This window comes from Protopterus annectens, chromosome 1.part2 (assembly GCF_019279795.1).
Source record: "Protopterus annectens isolate FY-2018-M chromosome 1.part2, PAN1.0, whole genome shotgun sequence".
Lineage (NCBI taxonomy): Eukaryota > Metazoa > Chordata > Ceratodontiformes > Protopteridae > Protopterus > Protopterus annectens.
Genome location: NC_056727.1, coordinates 708,314,573 through 708,336,265, shown reverse-complemented (window position 1 = coordinate 708,336,265; position 21,693 = coordinate 708,314,573). Strand labels below are relative to the sequence as shown.

The window sequence follows — 21,693 nt, the reverse complement described above, 5'->3', positions numbered from 1 at the left end:
CAACATCCTAGCGGACAAGCTCAGTCGCACCTTTCTGACCCCTTACGAGTGGTCTCTCAATTGTCGAGTAGCGGAACGCATATTCGCACGGTGGGGAACCCCTTCATGCGATCTTTTTGCCTCTCCCTCAAACACCAAGTGCGACAGTTTTTTCGCTCTGATACCTCCTCCCGGAGGTTCCCCAAGAGACGCTCTGGTGCATGCTTGGCCACCCGGTCTTCTGTATGCTTATCCACCCTTGCCTCTGATGCTCCAAGTTCTTCAGAAAGCCTCTCGGGTGGGTTGCAGAATGATTCTCATTGCTCCGTTTTGGCCTCGACAGATCTGGTTCCCCTTCCTAAGGTCTCACTCGGTGAATCCTCCTTGGATTCTAGATCCCATTCCGGATCTGATATCCCATCCATCCTGCATACCTCCTCCGAATCTGGACAACCTGAAGCTGACCGCTTGGCTGCTCCAGTTCCACTCTTGATCAGGACTCCCGGTATTTCGTCACCTGTTAAGGCAATTTTGGTGGCAGCTCATAAACCATCCACTAGAAAGGTTTACCGCAGCAAGTGGAAACGTTTTTCTTTGTGGGCGGAGCGGCAAGGCCTGAATCCCTTCACGGTTCCTCTTCCATTAGTGCTTGACTTTCTAACCACTCTCTTTAACGATGGTGCCAGCAGTTCCACAGTCAAAAGTACAACTGGCGGCAATTTCTCATTATCACATTGGCCATGACTCTAATCCTCTTATGTCAGCCAAATTGAGTAAAATTTTTCTTAAAGGTACTTTTCTTCTCAGGCCCCCTATAAAACAAGCGGTTCCTCCTTGGGACCTCTCTCTGGTTCTACAGGCCTTGACCGCCCCCCCCCCCTTTCGAGCCAGCGGCTACGGTGGGTCTCAAATTCTTGTCCTACAAGACAGCCTTTTTGGTAGCCATTACATCGGCCAAGAGGGTTTCTGAGCTTCAAGCATTATCAGCTAAACCTCCTTACTTGGTATTTCATCCGGACCGTGTCTACCTCAGGACCAACCCGTCCTTTCTTCCTAAAGTCGCTTCTGAAGCAAACATCAATCAGTCCATTAACCTCCCTGTTTTTTTCCCTAAATATGAAAACAAAGGTGAATATAAGCTCCATTCATTAGATGTTCACAGGCAACTTAGATTTTATCTGAACAGGACGGCTGGTCATAGGCAATCCGACCAGTTGTTTATTTCCTTTGCAAAATTCAATTTGGGCAAGCCAATTTCTAAAGTTTCTCTGTCCCGCTGGATTTCACAGTGCATCTTATTGGCTTATCAAGCTTCAGGAAGGCCCGCACGCGAGGGTGTTCATGCCCATTCAACCCGGTCAGTATCTACCTCGGCAGCCTTCAAAGCTAGGATTCCTCTAGATGATATTTGTGCAGCAGCCACGTGGGCTTCATCTCATACTTTTATTTCCCACTATAAGTTGGATCTTGCATCTAGGGGTAGAGCATCCTTTGGCTCCGGTGCTCGGAATATCCTTCCATGATGGCCGCCCAAGATTCAGGTAGCTGGGGACTCTGTCCCACAGGTTGCAGACAAATGAATATCCTACTTCAGATTTAGAAGTTATGTACTCACCATAACGTTCCATCTGAGTAGGTGTATTCATTTGTCTGCAACCATCCCGCCCTCCTATCCCCCTGGCCTTTCAGTTTCCTGCATATTCTATGTTACCCTTTTCAGGGTGTTGTTACCCTTTTCAGGGTGTTGTTGCTTTGGCAAACTCGATCTGAGGTCATGAGGGTAGAGCAGGGCATTATGGGTGAGGGGAGGAGCTGAGAGCTTGGATCCATAGCTGGAAAACCATGCCGGTTCGGATCCGATATCGGATCCATAACCCACAGGTTGCAGACAAATGAATACACCTACTCAGATGGAACGTTATGGTGAGTACATAACTTCTAATTCTTCGTTAGTCCTTTATGTATACATTTTATCAATTTAATATATAGGAATATATTATATTTATTAAGGATTTTTATCACATTCAAATTTATGAAGGTTTTAGTATTATATTAATGAATTTTATTTAATTATATAATTATTCATTAGTTTATATGATAAAAATGAGATTGTTTTGTGCTTTTAAATTTTAATGAATGCTTGATTGGTTAGGTAATTAGATAATTAGTTTTTTTTGGCGGGCTTTTAGAAAGTATTTAAAGTGTAGTATTGACTATAAGTTCTGAAGAAATCTACATTAAGTAGATGAAAGCGCTTAATCTATTGCTTATGTACTTCGCTCAATAAAGGATTTGGATACTGTGGATCGTGGTGTTTCATTCAGGGGAGCTGTTTTTTCGATCGTTGGTTGTTTTATTGCTGGATTCCATGTATATGTTGTAGCTGGATGTAAATCATTATTTTTGTATTTTATATAATGTTGCTTACTAGTAACTTGAATCTGTTAACAGTCGTTATGTAACTTTCTCTCATCAATGTATATATAATATGTGGAGCTTTTCTCCCCAGGCCCCCAGTGAAAATGGGTACTCCTAGGCCCAGTGGACTATCCCGGAAAATAAATGCAAATAAATAAAAAATAAATTAATAGTTTTTTTCAGAAAAACTGATATTCTGGGTAGTACTGTTTGTGTAAGCCGAAAAGTTGCGTATTCAAATAAGAACAATTCCACTTCTGGATGTAAAGTAATTGTTTTTGATTTGTAATTTTTATGATTTGTGTATTAACTCATTCACTCCAATGGAGCTCAGGGAGATTGCACTGTAACTTCCAATGGTAGGAGCCTAAAGGCCTTTTGACAGAGTCAAATTATGTCCTCACATTTCAAACTAATGTTCATATCTCTGGAACCATAGGGGTTATGAAAGAAGTGTAAATGGCAAACCCTTCACCACAAGCTATTTTTATAGTGGTAGTATTCTTTAGGTTCTAGCTCTTAAACCAAATTCTGTAATTCATAGTAAACATAGTAACTGTTATGTTTTTAATATTTTGTAAACAACTTACAATATCTCAGCAACCACTCAAGGTACACACATAGTCAGCAACATTTTATTCATCTAGCTGAGAGGTTTCTTATGAGCTAATGAGTTCCGTCTATGTTGCTTGGTTGTTGAGATATTTAGAAAAATGTAAAAATTGTATGTATATAAATTACTTTCATGAAAACAACAGTTAATAGGTCTTTATCTGCACTAGACAGAGGTCAAATATTAATGCAGTTGAGTTTGCCTTTGTGAAAGCTTTAAGATGAAATATTTTAAAACCTTGTACTTAGCATTGTTTTTGAATTATTGATGCAAATATGAACAAGAAATATTTTACGCCTAGAGGTGTCAGTAGGAGTTAACTGCAGATGCACCTGGAGGCGTCACTAGGATGTTATGAGCTGATCACATTTTTACCCAATGTTCTTTTCCTTGACAGAACTAAAGCCAGAGCAAGTTAAAAACATGTCCCCTGCTGAGGTAAGATCCTTTCACAGTACTTTATTTAATGTAGTGTCTAACCTACCTTACGCTTCTTGTATGTTTTATGAGTTGTTATTCAACAGTGCTTTGATCAGCCTCTGGTTTCTCACACTCCTGCTGCTTTGGGGCTCTTACTGGGCAGGGCATACATCTAATACAATTGTCCTCTTGGCTGTAGAAGGAGCTCTTAGCTAAACCTTCACAACAGTCACCTTAGAGGATGAATTTATTTTTTTTTTCTTTGGAGGTCTTTCTTGTGTGCCAAAAGAGAGACAAAAAGAGGGATGAGTTCTCCCACCTACCTCACATTTCATTCTCTCTTAACTGTGAAGTAAGAGTTTTGCAAGTGATCTAAACTTTCAAGTTTTTGTCATTTTTAGTGCATTTTTGGTCAATTTTATAAAACCGTTTATGCTATAATTGGTTTTCAATCTCTTTTTTTAATGATGATCAAAATTTTTTATACGGTCAGAACAATTTGAAATGTCTAAGTTTATTTATTTAACATTTGTTAATCAGGAAAGTCCGACTTGGAACGAGCCAATTTTCAGCGGAGGCGCGGGGAGAAATGCTCCAGATGCACATCTTTGTAACGTGGGAGGAAACCGCAGCACCCGGAGGAAACCCACATGAACGGAGGGGGGACATGCAGACTCCGCACAGAAGGCACCCCAGCCGAGAATCAAACTGGAGAACCTCCTGCTGTGAGGCAACAATGCTACCGCTGTACCGTTAAGGCTTTGTTTCACAAATGTGGGCAAAAACTAGTATCCCAAGATAAGTAGTTTGTCTACAGCTTGATCATGTAGTGAGGATTTTTCTGTCCTTGCTTTATTTAGTAATACCAAGAGATAGTTTAGGAAGCTTTAGTTGACAGAAAAAAAAATGCAATGCACTATTCACAACAACTTCTCTAGATGTAACCCTTTAGGTGACCTGTTAGTGAAAGATTAATTGGAGCAGTCTTGATCAGCGTGATACTGAGGAACTGATTAAACATTTGTCAGCTGGGTGTGGTTTGATGAGCAGAACAACTTTCAGTATCTGCAAAGTCAAATGGAAATTTTGAGGACACTCTACATCACAATTAAAGTGCATGGGTGGGGTAGACATCTGCTTTCCTGATGGTGAAAGGGAGTCATAGCCTTGTTTGCTTTTTGAAAGAATTTTCCATAGTGGTTCGTGGCTGATGGCAGGAGAAAGTTGATGTGAAAGATGGGGCACTTTCCTTGATTTTCTCAAGGTGATTGTGTATGTCGCCATACTGGCTAAGGCTCTTGCCACCCCTATAGTGCCTTTTTTAGGCAAGGTTCAAATGACAAATTCACCACCGTAACAGGTGCAAGCAAGCAAAATCTAAGGGTAATGCTATGCAATGCTAGAAGTCTAAACCTCAAAATGCATTCACTCGAGGCACTCCTTAAAATGGAGAACGTCAACATCTGTGCAGTGACAGAGAACCTGGTCCAAGGCTCCAGAGAGCACCACTGCATTACCAGGCTGTAATTCATTCCACACCTTTCGGCCACCTAACCTGGACCGAAACACTAAAGGTGGAAGCGTGTCCATATTCATTAAAGGATATCCACACCTCCAGGCTAGTAGCTCAGCATAATGCATCCGAGATTATCCAAGTGCAACTAACTCTGGGCAAGGCTGCAGTCTAGATTGTAACTTGCTACAGATCCCCCACCATGCCCCAGGATTCCCCACTCCTCATTTCTTGATACACTGGAAAATATTAGAGTACAATGCAACAACCTAATAATGGGCAATTTCAACTACCCCACCATTAACTGGGAAAACTACTCATGTACCAACACTTTTGCCCAACAGTTTCTGGAATTCATAAATTCCAGTGCCTTGGATCAACTTATCCACACCCCCACCAGGGGCAGCAATGTTCTAGACCTGGTCATTACCAACATGGGCGACCGGTGTTCCACACCAGAGGTCAATTCCTCGTTGGTCAGATCCGACCACAAGCTAATCAGCCTAGACATCCACATCCCACCCCCACCCCCCCATTAGGGATACCACCCTAAAAAGTTTTTGCAAAGCCAACTTCACGCTTCTTAAGACAGAAGTGGCAAACTTCACGACACCCATGCAAACGGACAATAGAGGTACGACTGCTGAATCCTACACAAATGCACTTTATAAGCACTTACACAAGTGCATGGATCGTGCTGTTCCTAACAGAACCAAGATGCTATCCTCCAAAAAAAAGGATGCCAATCTGGTGGTCCCCTGCCATAAACAAAACTCTACAACAGAAAGAAACTGTTGCAAAAAAGAGTAAAATCCCATTACTGGAAGAACTCCCTGGTCAGCCTCAGTAAGAAGCTGAGATCCCTCATAAAATCCTCCAAAGCTAGTTATGAAAACAAAATCTCCACTAATTCTGAAGACAACCACAAATCATTCTATATGTCAAAAATCTCAATGGGAACACACAGATCTGCTCTGAGTTACAGCACAATGGCACTAAATATACAGAACCAACTGATATTGCCAACATCCTGGCAGATAGGTTCAGTGCTAACTTTACCCCCTCACCCCCTAAAGGGCCCATCTCTATACCGGAAGAATGCAAAGTTCTTGTAATCACGGCTGCACAGGTAAAAACCACACTCTTCACAGCCAAGAACCCAGCATCCATGGGACCTGACAACATCCCAGGCTGCGTTCTACATGAACTACAGAATGAACTAGCACCCCGCCTAAGCACCATGTTCAATCATAGCCTCACCTCAGGCTTTGTGCCCACTGAATTGGCGCACAGCAACGGTTATCCACTCCACAAAGGGGGGAGCCACCATGGACCCCGGGAACTACCGCCCCATTAGCCTAACAAGCCCGGTCTGCAAGCCATGGAACGTATCATCATGAAACTTATAAACAAAGACCTTGGTAATCTACAGACTCTGGACCCCACCCAGTTCGGGTTTGTAAAAGGCAGATCATGTCTCCTAAACCTGATTGACTTCTTTGAAGCAGTCACCAAAGCCGTAGACGAGGGTAAAGTGGTTCATACAGACTATCTAGATCTCGCCAAGGCTTTTGACACCATTCACCCACTATGGAATTATAGATAAACTCACTAAACTAGGTATAAATCCCTATGTCACATGATGGGTTGCCAACTGACTCACTGACAAGAGCCCACACTGTGAAAGTAGTAGACTCCAAATCCGACTTCAGACCAGTGACAAGTGGAGTACCACAGGGTTCAGTCCTGGGTCCCTCTCTCCCCTTTGGCATCTAGTTTTCTGAAGTACAGGCTAACACAGAAGGTCTTTGGCTAACTAAGTTCGCAGATGACTGCAAACTAGGACCCATAATTGAAACTCCTAACGATGTAGACATCCTACAAAAGGGCCTCACTGAGACAGATGCCTGGTGTCAAAGCCATGGCCTCAAGCTCAATGCCAAAAAGTGCATTGTCATCCCCTTTGGGAAAAACTCTATACCCATGAGCTACTACATAGGCGGTAGTCTACTTAACACCAAATGTGTGGTGAGACCTTGGGACACAGGTTTACAGTAGTCCCTCCTTTGATAATCACATCACCACAGTAGTCAGGAAATCCTTTTACATGGCACACCTCATCATAAAAGGTTTCTCATCCAGGAAAAAAGAGGTCATTGTTCCCTTCTACTCGTCACTCATTAGACTCATTATAGATTACAATGCCTCTTTTGGTATGTACCTCACAAGACAGCTACAACAACTGGAAAGGCTACAGAAATACCTCACAAAGAGGATTATCAGCCTCAAACTGATGACCTATGCAGACCGTCTCAAAAAACTCTAGCTTTACTCCGTCGCATATTGCCTACTCAGAGGTGATCTCTGCCTAACATGCAAAGCTATGTCAAACCCAGAGCTGTTGGACATGCTCAACTTAAAGAAATCCCAATCCCTCAGAGCTACACGCTCTGGGGACCTAAACCTTGTCATCACAGTAAACAGAACATGCTAGAGGGATAGATTCCTGTCCCAGAGACTTCCCATACTTTGGAATACACTACCTATCTATATCAAGCAAAGCTCCTCATTAGCAATCTTCAAGAAAAATCTTGATTGGATGGGAAATAGGAAATTCACCCCAGGATCACCTCTGTGGCTCTGCTCGACGGGCACAGGAAAATAATTTTCTTGGGTGGCGAAAGCCAGTTTACCTTTTTGGCTAGGCTTGTATAGGCCCTAGGGCTGATAGCCTAGTTATCTACCTATGAACCTATGTGCAGTTTGGAGATTAACCATGGACGAAATTCTTGGCTAGGCTTATAAGGGCCTCCGGACCAATAGCCTAGTATCATCCTATGAACTAAATCGGACTAACTTGACTTAGGATCTTACCTCCTGTCAGTTGACTTATATTTTCCACAGGAGAGAGTTATATTTGGTTGGAGTGCTAGTCAAGCAGTTTCTGATACTGAGACCTTTTCCAGTCAACCTGATCCATATTTCTGCACTGGAATCAGAAGTGGTCCTTTTAGTACCCCTGTGAAGTCATCCTGTGCCCTCTTCTGAGACAGGCATGCCATCTTCAGTGAAATATATCCTTTGACAGTCTTTCATCATATTAGTATACATATAGCCTTCCATGGTATATTTGCAGTTAAGCAGATGGAGGAAGTAGTATAATACTTAGAGCTCTCTGAGCCTCCTAAGATTCTACCTCCTCTCCTGATAGCCATCAGGTCAAGTACGAAGCCAAATATCAAGACCCATCACAAATCTGCTTCACATAATGCTTCTGCTGCAGCAGATTTACACTTTTCTGCACCAGCATCCACTGGCCAGTTCCACCATGACTGTGGCTTGACATGACTGATGTTGATTTACCTACCACCTCATTAACCTACCACCTCATTTAAGGAAGGTGAATTCCCTGACTGCTGGGTAAAAAGGTTTTTGCAGTTATTGTCTGGAGTTGTGCATCACAAACCATAATGATCTCCTTTCCAAGTATTAGGGATGCTTTCAGAAGAATGTAAGGGACATTATTGAGGCCTTTCCTGATTCCAGCCAAAATAAGGAGTTTAAGGAAGCAGCTGACTTTGTCTTTTTAGTCATCATTTGTTAATGTTTGACATTGTTGATTCCCAGGCCAAGACAGTGAGGTATCATGTTTTACTACATCTCCTGGACATCTGCTGAGGTGTGCAGCAGGAGTTGCCCCTTCATTGGCACAGACCTGTTTGGTGTACAAGTTAAATAAGTTCTCGACTTTAAGAAAGGAAGTAATCTCCATTCACTTTTTAATGCAGTAGATGAATGAGGGCAGTTGTCAGCAACAATGACTTTTCAGAGGACATGCAGCAGGTACTAAAGGAGGCAAGAAAACTTACTGCAAGAAAATGTTATATTGGCAAGTGGAAAAGATGTTCTAGTTGGTGCCTGGCCAATAACCAGGGCTCTATCAGGGATTATGTACCACTGGTGCCCAAATATTTGCGAGAGTTATTAGCCTTTGGCCTCCTGTACTCCTGTATCAAGGTATGTCTTGCTGCTATTTCAGTACGTCTGAGCATGGATTGTCCACTTTTCACCTACATTTTTGATAAAACAGTTTCCTCAAGTGTTTTGTACCTGAAACCTCTGTGTAAACAGGTTGTTCTTTCCTGGAATCTTAACTTTGTGCTGTAAAAGTTTACTGTGTCTCCATTTGAACCTGTACATCAAGCAGATATAAGTTTCATTACATGGAAAACCAATCCTATTGCATTAATATCTGTTCAAGTATCTAAGTTACAAGCTTTCATGGTATGCAAACCCCATCTTTTTTTTCCATGGGGATAGGGTTTCATTAAGAACAGATGCTTCATTTGTGCCCTTGGTTGTTTGATGGCTTGATTCAAAGTGAACTCAATCTCCTAGAGTTCAGTCTGGATCTTTAGATGCACTGAGAAAGGATTCTACTTACTGTGGGCATGCACAGGCTGCTCGTGTACTATCTTGACAGAACTAAGTCCTTTAGAAAAGCTGATCAGCTGTTTGTTTCTTTTGCTGGGATAAAGAAAAGATGACCCATATCAAAACAGACTGTTTCCAGATTGTTTTCTGTTGTCGTTTGCTATACTCACCATAGTATCAAGTCTCACTCTACTACGGCCTTGTCTTCTTCGATTGTGTCTTGGAAAAAGGTGGACTCTAGACCTATTCTTCAGACATCTACATGGTCCTTTGTACTTACATTTACAAAACATTACAAAGTGGATTATTTTTCTAGATCTAGGACTGGCTTTGCTAGGACCATTCTCCAAGGGGTCCTGGATTTTTATCATTCCTCCTGTGAAGTTGGATGGGCTTTGGTAATCACCCCATCTAGTTTAAATGCTATTGCAGTGGTGTGAATAATGAACATAGTACTGTTGTATAAATTACGCTTACCCTTAACAACAGATGCTCGAAATCCTCACTGCTTTAGTAACTGCACCCACTTTCCATCCCCTTATTTTGTTTGTCTGGCTATTGGGATATAAAACTGTTGGTTTGCATATATTTTAGTGGCTCAGGATAATTCTTCCCTAAAGTTAAGGAGCATAAAGTTCTTAAGTATCTTCAGTCTGACTTCAGATTTTTCTTCCTCAGGGCTGACCAACCAGCAGTCGAAGAGTGAAGGCATATGGGTTGGGGGGGGGTGGGGGCAGAGCTTTTGGAAGTTGGATGGTTGTTGCGTCTTGGACAGGACTCAACTCGGGTAGCCTAAAGGCTACTGGAGCAGTGAGGAATTCAAACATGTACTGTTTTGGGTAAGTGCAACTTATACAGCTGTGTGGAGTTGGAAGTTAAAGGCTTGGTCTAACCAGATCCCAAGGAATGTAAAGGAGGTAGTTTTTTATATTGTGATGGTGTGTAGGTTCATAGGTGTTTACTAGGTTAAAGACCACAGGGGCATTTTTAAGCCTAGCCATGCATCTCAAATCTCTGACAAGTTCTGATACTCTTGATAAGTGTAAGCATGGACCTGGGAGATGCACCTTTTACAGGTTACCTGTGTCCATTAGAGACATAGTGCCAAACCAGGGATGAATTTCCGGTTTCCCACCCAGTTGCCCATGTTGCACTTGAATTGGGTTAGGGAGGAATTCTGCTTCATATGGCTAGGGGAGCCTTTTCATAGACTGGGTAGTCTCTGGGATACATACCTATCTGTCCAGCAGGTCCTGTTTATATCATAGGCAAGCTTTAAGTCTTTAGAATGGGTAATTCTGGTGCTGTTTGTTATGTGAATATGCAGGAGGTCCATCAGAAGGTGGTCTGACAATGCCCTGTATGCCAGATATAGATCTCCCCTCAAAAGCCTGTAGGAGACAGCATAAAGGAATAGGGCCTTGAGGCGGTCTGCATAGTGCATATTACTTATGTCTTGTATTCTTTTAGTGAGGAATCTCTCTGGATGTCCCAATTGTTGGATATGCCTGTTTAAGTACATACCAAAGGGGGCATTGTACTCAATGGTAGGTCTGATTAATGCTGAATACAGTGAAACAATGACTTCCTTGGACTTCCTTATACCTTTTCTTATAAGTTGCACAACATAGTATGATTTCCTCACCACTGTAGATGCATGATGATCAAAGGCTAGATTGCTATCTTTGTGTGTCCCTAAGTCCCTGACTACTGGGTCAACTCTAAGGGGTGTGTTGTCAATATGATAGTTACCATGGATGGGTGACTTACCAAAGGAAACTGTTATGCATATCTTGACATTTAGTTTTAGTCCATGGCTCTGACACCAGTTGTTTCTGTGTCACCCCCTCCTAGAGAACATTTGTGTCTGTGTGAGATTCAGTGACAGCTCCTAATTTGCAATCATCTGCAAATTTAGTCCGACAGAGACCACTCGCATTAGCCTTGACTTCTAAGGCGTAAATGCCAAAAAGGAGCCATCCAAGGACTGCTCCCTAAGGGACTCCACTTGTGGCTGTCCTCTTTGTAGAGGTGGACTCCCCAATTTTAACTTCCTGTGTCCTGTCTGTGAGCCATTTGGCTATCCGGCTGACATATGGCTTTTACCTAACCTCTTGCGTTTGTCAACAATGCCCGAGTGGGATTTTGTCATATGCTTTGGCCAGGTCAAGGTTGGCAGTGTGAACGATTTTGCCCTCATCCATTGCATTGGTGACCTTCTCAAAGAAGTCCACCAGGTTGAATAGGCATGATCTGCCCTTGCCGAAACCAAAATGGGTTGGGTCCAGTGTCTGGAGGTTTACTATATATCTGTTGATCATCTCCATGATAATTCTTTCCAAGGCTTTACATACAAGACTAGTGAGACTTGTGGGTCTGTAGATGACCCATCTTTGTGCAGAGGAATGACTGTTGCCGTTCTCCATTCATGAGGCATAAAGCCTGTTTGGAGGCTACAGTTAAATAGTAATTCCAGAGGCTGTGATAGGTCATGCTTCATGTTATTTAGAAGGCATCCTGGAATATTGACTGGGCCCATTGATGCAGTATTCTTGGTCGTAGAGAGAGCATTAAGGACCTGTTCTGTAGTGGTAGTAGGGGGAGTTTTATTTGATATTTCCTGAGGGAAGGTTGAGAGGGGGGAGAGGGGTGAAGTTGGAGCTGAATTTATCAGCGAGGAGGTGTGCTATATCTTCTGGCTCAGTATAGGTCTCTCCATTTAGAATGAGCTCTGCACACAATTGTGTACTGCCTTTGAGGTTGTGGAGATAACTAAAGAATGCTTTGTGGTTGTCCTTGGCCTGGGAGGCCAAACTTACATCAAATTTGGCTTTGGTAGACTTTATTTGTCCTCTGAGGAGTTTAGTTTGATGAGAGTGCTTTTATCTTGCTGAGTGCTTCACTTCCTAATTTTTGCCATGATTTTCTTCCTCCTGTTATACAGCCGATTGATTTTGTGATTCCTCCAGAGTGGCTTGTTTTGAGTTTGTTCTGTGCTACTACCTTGTAGGTGCAACTGCCTCTGTGCATTACACATGCTTGTACAGGGTTTCTGTTAACAGTTCTGCATAGGCAGAAGTGTACACAGGGTTTATGGGGGCTTGAAATTTTTCCAAGTTCTCACTTAGTAGGTGATTAGCCTTAGAATAGTTTCTGAATATTCCAGGTTTAGCTGGGAGTCCAGGTTTTATTTTTACTTCAAATGAGACCTTTCTGTGGTATGACCTTACCAGGAAAGGCATTATAGTAGGGGGTGTGCAGCAGTCTACCAATTAATGACGACCAGATCCAGTATGATTGCACCCCTGGTTGGTGTAGTGACTTATCTGGTCCAGGGAGTTTGCGTTTACAAAATCCAGGAATCTGTACATGTACATTTTGTGTTGTATAAGATTCCCATTTAATAGTGGGGTAATTAAAGTCCCTCATGAATATGGTATTGGTTTGGATGCTTAGTGTTTCTAATAATTGTAAATACATGGTATGGGTTTCCTGGGTCGTACAGGAGGACCTGTAGCTTGCAAGGAAGTTGTATTGAGTTTCACCTATGGTGATTTGACATGGAGCAGCTTATGTGCATTGTCCTGTTTGACCAGTCTTGAAGTATATTTATTTTTGATGTAAATAGAGAAACCTCCACCTTTAGTACCTGCTTGTGAAGTAACTGGCATAAATTTTTGGAAGGTATTATAACCTTGCACTGTTGGTTTTCCCTCCATGGCTTTAAACCATGTCTCAGTGACTACACAGACATCAGCATTCTCTAGCGTAAAGAGAGCTTCTAAGGAGTGGAGCTTTTTGTTTAGACTCCTAGCATCGAGCAATAATACCTTTAGATTTTCTTGTCTGATCGTCTGTGTCAGAAGTACTTCAGTTTGGCAGTGCCTATAAAAGGCACTATGGGGGAAGACAATGTTTTAGCTAATATTTGAAATCCTGGCGGGGAGAGGTACAAGACCATCCCTGGCAAAGCAGCGTAGTCTGTCGACCATCTCCTTCCATGCTGACAAATATTGCACCCCCTTAGAATGACACCAGAAACTAAGCCAATTATTAGTCCTCTTTTGTTCCTGTTGTGGCATCATTCTTGAAGAAAGAAAAATGCTGCTCAATGCTACGCTCATACCAGCCTGAGACACACATTCCAAGAGCTCCATGATTTCTCTTCATATAGTCTAGGGAGGTACGTCCCAGGTCATTTACTCCCACGTGGAGTACGAGTCATATTGGTAATTGTGGTCCATTGACCTGAGTGCATGGGTAATGTGGTGGATCCTAGCCCCTGATAAGCAACTGACCATAACTTTCTCCTTACTCAGCCTGGTAAGGGGGACATCACTGTGTCTCATGATGGAGTCTCCAATGACTAGAATGTTGGATTGTGTGGTGACTTGCCGTATGGGCTTAGCGGCAGAGGCTCCAAGAGGTGTAGCTCTGTGTTGATGTGGGTGTTGTTTTGAAAGAGCACATTTGGCGCTGCTGAGGGTATTTGTTATGTGTGCTTTGTCTAAGAGGTCTTTGTGGTTTAGGAAAGTTACGAGCAAGTGCCTCAGCATATGTGGGTCTGTATGTCTGCTTTGAATTGTGCAGGATAGGTGGAGCATGTCTGCTACTAACAACCCCATTGACATTGAATACTTTTATGCGAGAGCTTTGCCTCCACTGAAATTGTGTAAATGCATCTCTCACATACCATATCAGTTTGAGAATTAACTGGTTGTCAGTAAACATGAGGCAATTCGTACATTGCCTCAGGATGCCCATATTCACCAAGCTGGTAACGGAGACAGTAGGAAAGATCATATCCCTGGCAACAGACCCTTTTTTATTGATTAGACAGTTGGAATGATACTATCAGTCACTGTCATGAGTATCCGGTTTGCAACTATGTGGACAGTGCTTTTCACTGCAAACTAGTCCTGTGTGCAGCTGGGTATTGGAGAAATTTCAGTTGTGCTTTTACAGGAAAATGTCACTCCAAGGTGTCTGAGTCTGTACAGAGCACTGCCAAACACTTGAGGGGAAACTAATACATAGACCTTGAAAATTTAAGGATGAAGTATTTAGGTAGGTATTAGGATTCCAAGATGGTGGTCGTCTAGTGTACACCCTCTGCACAGAGCTCCTTACCTCAGTTATAGTTCTTTAGGAAATTTCTCTCTTAAGTGCCAGCTGCTATGTTCTAAAGAAAGGGGTAATCTACTTCATCTTTAACTTTCTAGATCAGCGATCTAATTAGCAATTTCAGGATTAAAAGCATCTAACAACCCCTATATTTTGGGTAGGTGCTCCAGCCACGTGTATCCAAAGGCCTAAAATAATCTGCTCACCCAATATTCTAAGGCCAAGTCAAACATGGCAAAGGAACTCGACTTTATGGAGATACAAACTACCAAAGCAAAATTATCAACAGTCTTCTCTCCAGAGAAAGAGGTAGGCTCCAAAAGGCAGAAAATGAATAAACAAGCATCGGATCCCAGTAAAATTGGCGCTAAAACCAAAGCTGAATCCAACTTCCACATAGACGAACTCAAACAGGCGCTTTGACCTATTCAACTTGCCATACAAGGATTTTCTGAACAACTAACCAAGTTTGGGAATACTATCAACCAAATTGCTGACAGAGTGGACACACTCGAACATAAAACACAATCAAATGAATCTCTAATTCAGACATTCGCTGAAGAGCTTCGCACCAAAACTACATATATAACAGAACTTCAATTAAAATTAATGGATCTTGAGGCAAGAAGCCGACGCAACAATATATTAATCAGAGGACTCCCTGAGACTTATGAAAACCATGTTTTATTAACCATAACTAAACAGATTTTTGAACTACTCCTGCACTCTGATGGCTGTACTACTGATATAACAGTAGAAGAGAGCACATCGTGCCATGCACAAAAGACAGGACTCCACTGCCCCATGTCAAATCTACACTAGACTTTTAAACTTCCAAGATACCCAAAAAATCCTTCAAGTTGCCAAAAAACAAAAATCCTTTACATGGAACAAACACAAGTTAACATTTTCTCATGATTTACCCCTCTCTATCAAAACAAGCAGATAGAACCTGGCTCCATTTTGCGCAGAACTTATCAAAAAGGATATCAAGTTCCAAATGCGATATCCAAGCACACTTATCTTCTTTTACAATGGGACAAGATATGCGGTCAATTCTCCAAAAGAGGTGAAAGAAGCATTTGTCAAAGCCTTTAACAGTGCCCCAGTGCTGTAGCATACTAAGCTTCAACAGTTAAGGCTATGTTGTGGTTTTCTGCACACCGGATAGCATAGGAGTGCCTCCGATCGCCTTCCTAGTGATCGGGCATCAGGAGCAGCCCTAGGTCAACTGGTGCCCTAGGCAAAAGGGCTCCACAGCGCCCTCCACCACACTACCTGCTGCCCCCATCCTGGTCTACCTACACCAGATAAATACTGGAAAAGCGCCCCTGCTAGACTGGCACCCTAGTTAGCCGCCTAGTTGGCCTATGCCTAAGGTCGGCTATGTCGGGCGTGCATCCCTATCTTGTGTGATATCTTTGTTTGCGATTTTTGGTCTGCTTGATCACTGTCCATATTTCAAGTGCCTGGGAACCATTCTGGCGCTGTATTGTTGCCTAGGGGTCACTTTTGCTTAGAGACTTCCAGTTGCCCTCACATAGAACTCTCCCTCCTGCTCACACCGACAAAGACTGCACAAAATAGCACTATGCCTTTCAGTTTTGTACTCACTGGACTGGTTCTACCAACATTACTATTTGTTGAGCCTCCTGAGCGATGTCTAGTGATTTAGAGAACATATTTGTATTACTGGGGCTTTAGTCACTTATCAGGTAGGATCCCAAGATATTGACTTTTTACAGATGCCCCGTCAAATATCATCACCTCTATACCGAGTGATTGTCTTATCAAGCACTAGTCTCTCTCAACAAACATTTAACAGTTTAAACAAAATCCTAAGCTGATTGAGAGAGGCTTTATTTGATTTATATACCGAATGTAACCTATTTCTTTTGTCTAAATCCCTGAGATTTATTGTTCTAATTTCATCTAATCTAGGCATTTTTACATATTGCTTCGAGTCATGGGTCTAGAATTTCACTGTTTTTTTTATGCTTGATGTATTAACTAATACATGCTATAGAATTTCTATCCCGGGTAGACAAAATTTAAGTCAGGATTCAAAGGTTAACAGCATGCTAGTTTTTTACTCTGACTTTTATTATCTGTCTTATAGCTTTCAAGAAGCTATTATGCAACAGTTATATGGAGATAGATGACTATAGGTAATTCTGAAGAGTTCATTTTACTTTTGACAGAATATTATATGCCTATACAGACTTGGTGATTTTATTCTGTATCAGCACCGTTATGCTCAAGAAGAGAGATCTCTTTACTGAAATTTGTCTACTGAATTATTCTAGTGCAAATATTATATAGTTGGACACAGTGATATTAGGTCATATTATTGTTTGACCTTATAAATGTTTATCTTGACTGTTAGAATTATACTTATATTTATATTACTACCCTGATTTTCATAAATATCTCTACTTCGCAGGGTGAGGTCTTCTGCCTGCGAGTGATTCACCCTACAACACTTCACTTCTACGACTTATCTCTATAATATACAATCACGCTAATACCTACCCTTTAGCCTCCTCTTTACTTTTCTCCCTTTCATTATAAATACAAGACTACTTTAATCATACCTCTAATCCTGTTTATATGCTGTTATACACATAAATGTATATTAATAAGCTTCATCTCATGGTTTCGTTTTTAAAAAAAAAGGAAAAAAGAGAGAGGAAAAAAAGAATTTCAGCTATTTTCTTTTTTCATATTATATTCTATTCCCCTAGTTGTATACCTCGGGAATTGGATATAATGGCCCTTTTTATATACTATCTAATGAGTGTCAGTCATTATCTTAGATCACCTGCTTTCCTCATAATAAATATAACTTTTTCCAGTCTTATTCTTACTTTTTCTATACTCCTTATTTTATGGGTTGCTCTTAGATGCATAGTTACAGGGTTCTATAATCAGTTTTTGGATGAGCATTTTTATGTACATATGTATAGTTTTGCTGTTTGTATTGTTTGTTTATCTCAGGTTATTAATAGTGTTCTTTCCTTATATTGTGCTACTATTACTAGGTAAAAAGTTATGTCACTTTTACCAATATTGTATTTTTTCACCTAAGGGGTTTGGGTGGTTAGGCACTGGGTTGTATTTAAAGGAATACTATGCTACCTTTGCTATTGTTTTTATACTATCTGAGGTTAGAAGACTGAAGTGGATTTTCATCACCTTAATATGCCCAATTTTACATGTCACCTCCTTTTTTGTATGTGCTATCGATACCATATCTGAGAAAAAGGGTTAATCAAAACACAAGCCTATTAATCTAGATTAGTTAGTGAACATGGCTTGAACCATAGATTCATGGAACATAAGAGGTCTACAAAATAAAGCTAAGAAATGTCTCCTACTACATCTAATGTTTAAATCACAGGCTAATATTTGTTTTCTACAGGAAACACACATATGCTCAAGGAAGATTGGATGAGAGAAGCTAAAAGAAAATGGATAAGATCTATTATAGCTGCGGGTGATAGTCTTAAGTCAAAGGGTGTTGCCATTATAATTAAGAAAGATTTTCATGGGGTAATAAATGATGTAAATTCGGACAAAAATGGTAGATGGTGTTACTTCACATTTAACTTGCCAAACTCTATCAAACCAGTCCTTTTCCTAAATGTTTATGGGCCATGTGCACAACAACAAGTCTTCATAATGGAGATTTATAACATTCTTTGTACATTCAGAAATTACCAATTCATACTAGGTGGTGATTGGAATGCTGTTATAAATCCTAACATAGACCGTACAAGAAAGTCTCTATCGTATAATCTCCAAGCCTCTTTGGCTCTAGGGGAACTAATGTCTGATTTCAACCTTATGGATTCTATCTCATTTAGTGAGATTTCAATTAAAGGTAAAATTTACACACACTATTCGAAATGCTACAACACTTGGTCGTGATTGGACTTCTTTTTAATTTCTGAATCCCTATCATATTTTAAATTAAACTTCTTTATAGAACCTAGATTTCTATCTGACAATGCAAGAATTTCTCTCAAGATTATATTCACTTCGAAGACGCTTTTAACCCCCTTTTACAGCAATTGGACTTTAAACAATAACCTGCTGCATAAGAATGACATAATCCAAGGAACTAATGAAATCTTAACAGACTTTGACACCAATCTAGAGCACTCAAATATTCCCCTAGATATCCAATGGGCGGCCTCTAAAGCCAAATTGAGAGGCTTCTTGATCAGCAAGGCCTCTTTCTATAAAAAGCTTAACAAAATGAAGGCAGATAATTTAACCTTAAAACTTTCCACCTTAAAACTTTCCACCTTAGAAAAGAAACAGAGACTAAACCCAGAACCTGGCTTAGACAAGCTGATAAATTGTACTCAAAAAGACCTACTGGAGCTTCATCAACAAAATTATTCTCTGCAAGAACAAAAACTTATTGCAACTTACTCTGAGTGGGTGCAAATTCCATCTACGACTCTAGCAAGAATAATAAAGATAAATCAATATTCCCCCAGAATCTCTATATTACAATACCAGAATAAAATTTATAAATCTGACTCAGAAATAATTCAGCTGTTTCATGCCCTTTACACAGATGTTTATGGCAGAAAGGACGATAACACCTCTAACTCCCAAATGCTGGACTTCCTGAATACTATTAATTTCTCCTCCCTGGATGAAAATCAAAGGTCCATGTTGTCTACTCCATTAGAGCTCCAAGAAATCCAAAATGTCATTATCAACCTCAAATTAGGCAAATCTCCAGGCCCTGATGGGTTCACTACCAATTTTTTCAGAGTCTTTAATTTAAGAATTTCTCCTATTCTTTTAAAGGTATTCAACTTCATTATAAAGAATGGAATTTCTGATTTACATTGGAATACCTCAAAAACTATTCTGATTTTAAAAAACAAGCAAGACAAAGCTGATCCCCACAACTACAGACCCATCTCATTAATAAACGTAGACATAAAGATCTTATCAGGTATTCTGGCCAGCAGACTTAAAAATGTTATACCCTTTTTAGTCTCTCCTGACCAGGCAGGCTTTATGAGCCACAGACACACTTGGGATAACACCCTAACCCTTGATTCCCTAATGCAATTTACAAAAAAAGACAAAAACCCGTTTTATGCCTTAACACTAGATGCTTCAAAAGCTTTCGACAAAGTAAATTGGGACTTTCTGTTCTTAACATTAACTCACTTTAATATACCCAATGCTTTCTCTGATATGATTAAAGTACTATATAAAAATTCCTCCACTTATCTATATGTTAATAAACAAATATCTAATCCAATCAGGATTACGAACGGAACAAGGCAAGGAATGCCCACTATCCCCTTTTCTTTTTAACATTTTCATTGAACCCTTTTTCTTATATTTTGCTCAGAACACTCACCACTCTATCCTAAAGTGCTAAATACTAACATAATGTTCTCTGCTTTTGCTGATTACCTTAATTTATATTTTCAATATCCCAACACAGACTTGTATAACATCATAAACCCTATTAATAAATTCTCTAAGACTTCAGGTTATCAGATTAATCATAAGAAATCACACATTTTTCCAATTAATCCTGTAAACCATAAAAATAACTACTTTCCGGATTCTCCTTTTCAAACAACTTTCAACCTCAACTATCTTGGCATACATTTTGAACACAACCAAGCTTCCATGTTTCAAAATAACTTACTCAAAACATGGTCTAAAATTCTATAGGACCTTTGCAGATGGAAACTCATGAACCTGCCTCTTTTATCCAAAGCTGCGATAGTGAAAATTAATGTTTTTCCCAGACTCCTCTACCAATTTAATGCCTCAAACCATATTGTGTCTAATATCTGGTTTTCTAAAATTAATAAAGAATTAGCCAAATTTATGTGGTTTCCTAAATCAGTTAGGATATCCTACCCTAAGCTAGCTTACCCAAAGGTTAAAGGAGGTCTGTGTTTACCAAATTTTCATCTTTATTACACAGTTATTTGTGCAAATAGAATCTTAACTATTTCAAAACTTAATCGGGAAGATTACAACTCTTCCCCTTCTTGGATGAAAATATGGTACCAACACGTTGTCACCAATAACATTAATCCAAAAGCTCTCCCATTTCTTTCTTAGTCTGTCATTAATAAATCCAGTTTATCCAGTACCCTAAAATATATAATAAAGTTATTCCAAAATTTGCTAAAATAAATCAGCCTTGATAAAACCCTTCCTTTACTTCAACCTCTTCATCTTAACCCGAACATCAAGATCAATAATTTGATGATTAATCTCTCTGATTTTCCTCTAATTAAAGAATGTTCTTCATTCCACATTGCTGCAGTCCTAACCATTGGGTAGTCCGCTGTCCCATTCGGCCCGAATACCAAAGTATATGGCTGACGTCGGTCAAGGCGCATTAGTCTGACGTCAGGACGACAGGGTACTAATGCGCATGACCGACGTCATATCCTCAGTCTTTTTTGCCGCATGGTCCGATGCAGAAGCAGTTTTGCGAGTGCAGGTTGGCGTTCTGAAATTTTCTGAAGTCAGAGTTTCAGACCGAATCAAAGTTGGCTAAGTACCCCGTTGGGGAATATTTTGGTTTTTTCTTGCCTCAGTATTTAACCGGATGTCAGAAAAAGTGAATAACTGTATTTCTTGTGGGAAACAGATACCTCATAGGGATTACCATACCTTGTGTATACCTTGTTTAGGGCCTGAGCACGACGTTGTTGGATGCCGCTCTTGTGCTAGATTTAACAAACGCACTATTAAGAGAAGGTTAGACTGTGCCAGGTTAGTTTTTGGGAAGTGTTGTAATTATAAAATGCCGTCGGATGCTCCGACGCCCGCTTCGTCCAAAAAGCGCAAGGACAAAGCAGCAAAGCCTAGAGTGGAAGAACCGACAGTCCCGGACGTCGGTTCTTTAGAAGGCTCAGTGGAGCCGGAGGTTTTGCCAGGAGTTTCTTTGGAGTCTCAGGGAGAGACTTTATTGTTACAGGATGTGTCCTCTCAGGAGGTAGGCCAGGCTGAAGGGGCTTCTCAGGTGGCTGTTCTTCCCTCTCTTCCTAAGGTGGTTAGAGCCTCCCCTTCTGTTTCCAAGGCTTCTTTGGGGGCAGGCCAGGTTTAACTTCAGTGGGGGTTTCTCCTAGCTCTTCAGGATCTTTGCCTAAAAAACATATGCTTAAAATGGCAGAGGATTTGATTA

The 21,693-nt window shown here is 40.7% G+C and overlaps 1 protein-coding gene across 1 annotated transcript in view; it reads left to right on the top strand.

The window, feature by feature from the left end:
- SPAST (spastin) overlaps positions 1-21,693 on the top strand; it is a 2,490,626-nt gene that overhangs the window by 2,290,420 nt on the left and 178,513 nt on the right. Inside the window, exon 15 of the mRNA XM_044058595.1 lies at positions 3,408-3,448. Coding sequence (XP_043914530.1) covers positions 3,408-3,448 — 41 coding nt within the window. The remainder of the gene's footprint in view (positions 1-3,407; positions 3,449-21,693) is intronic.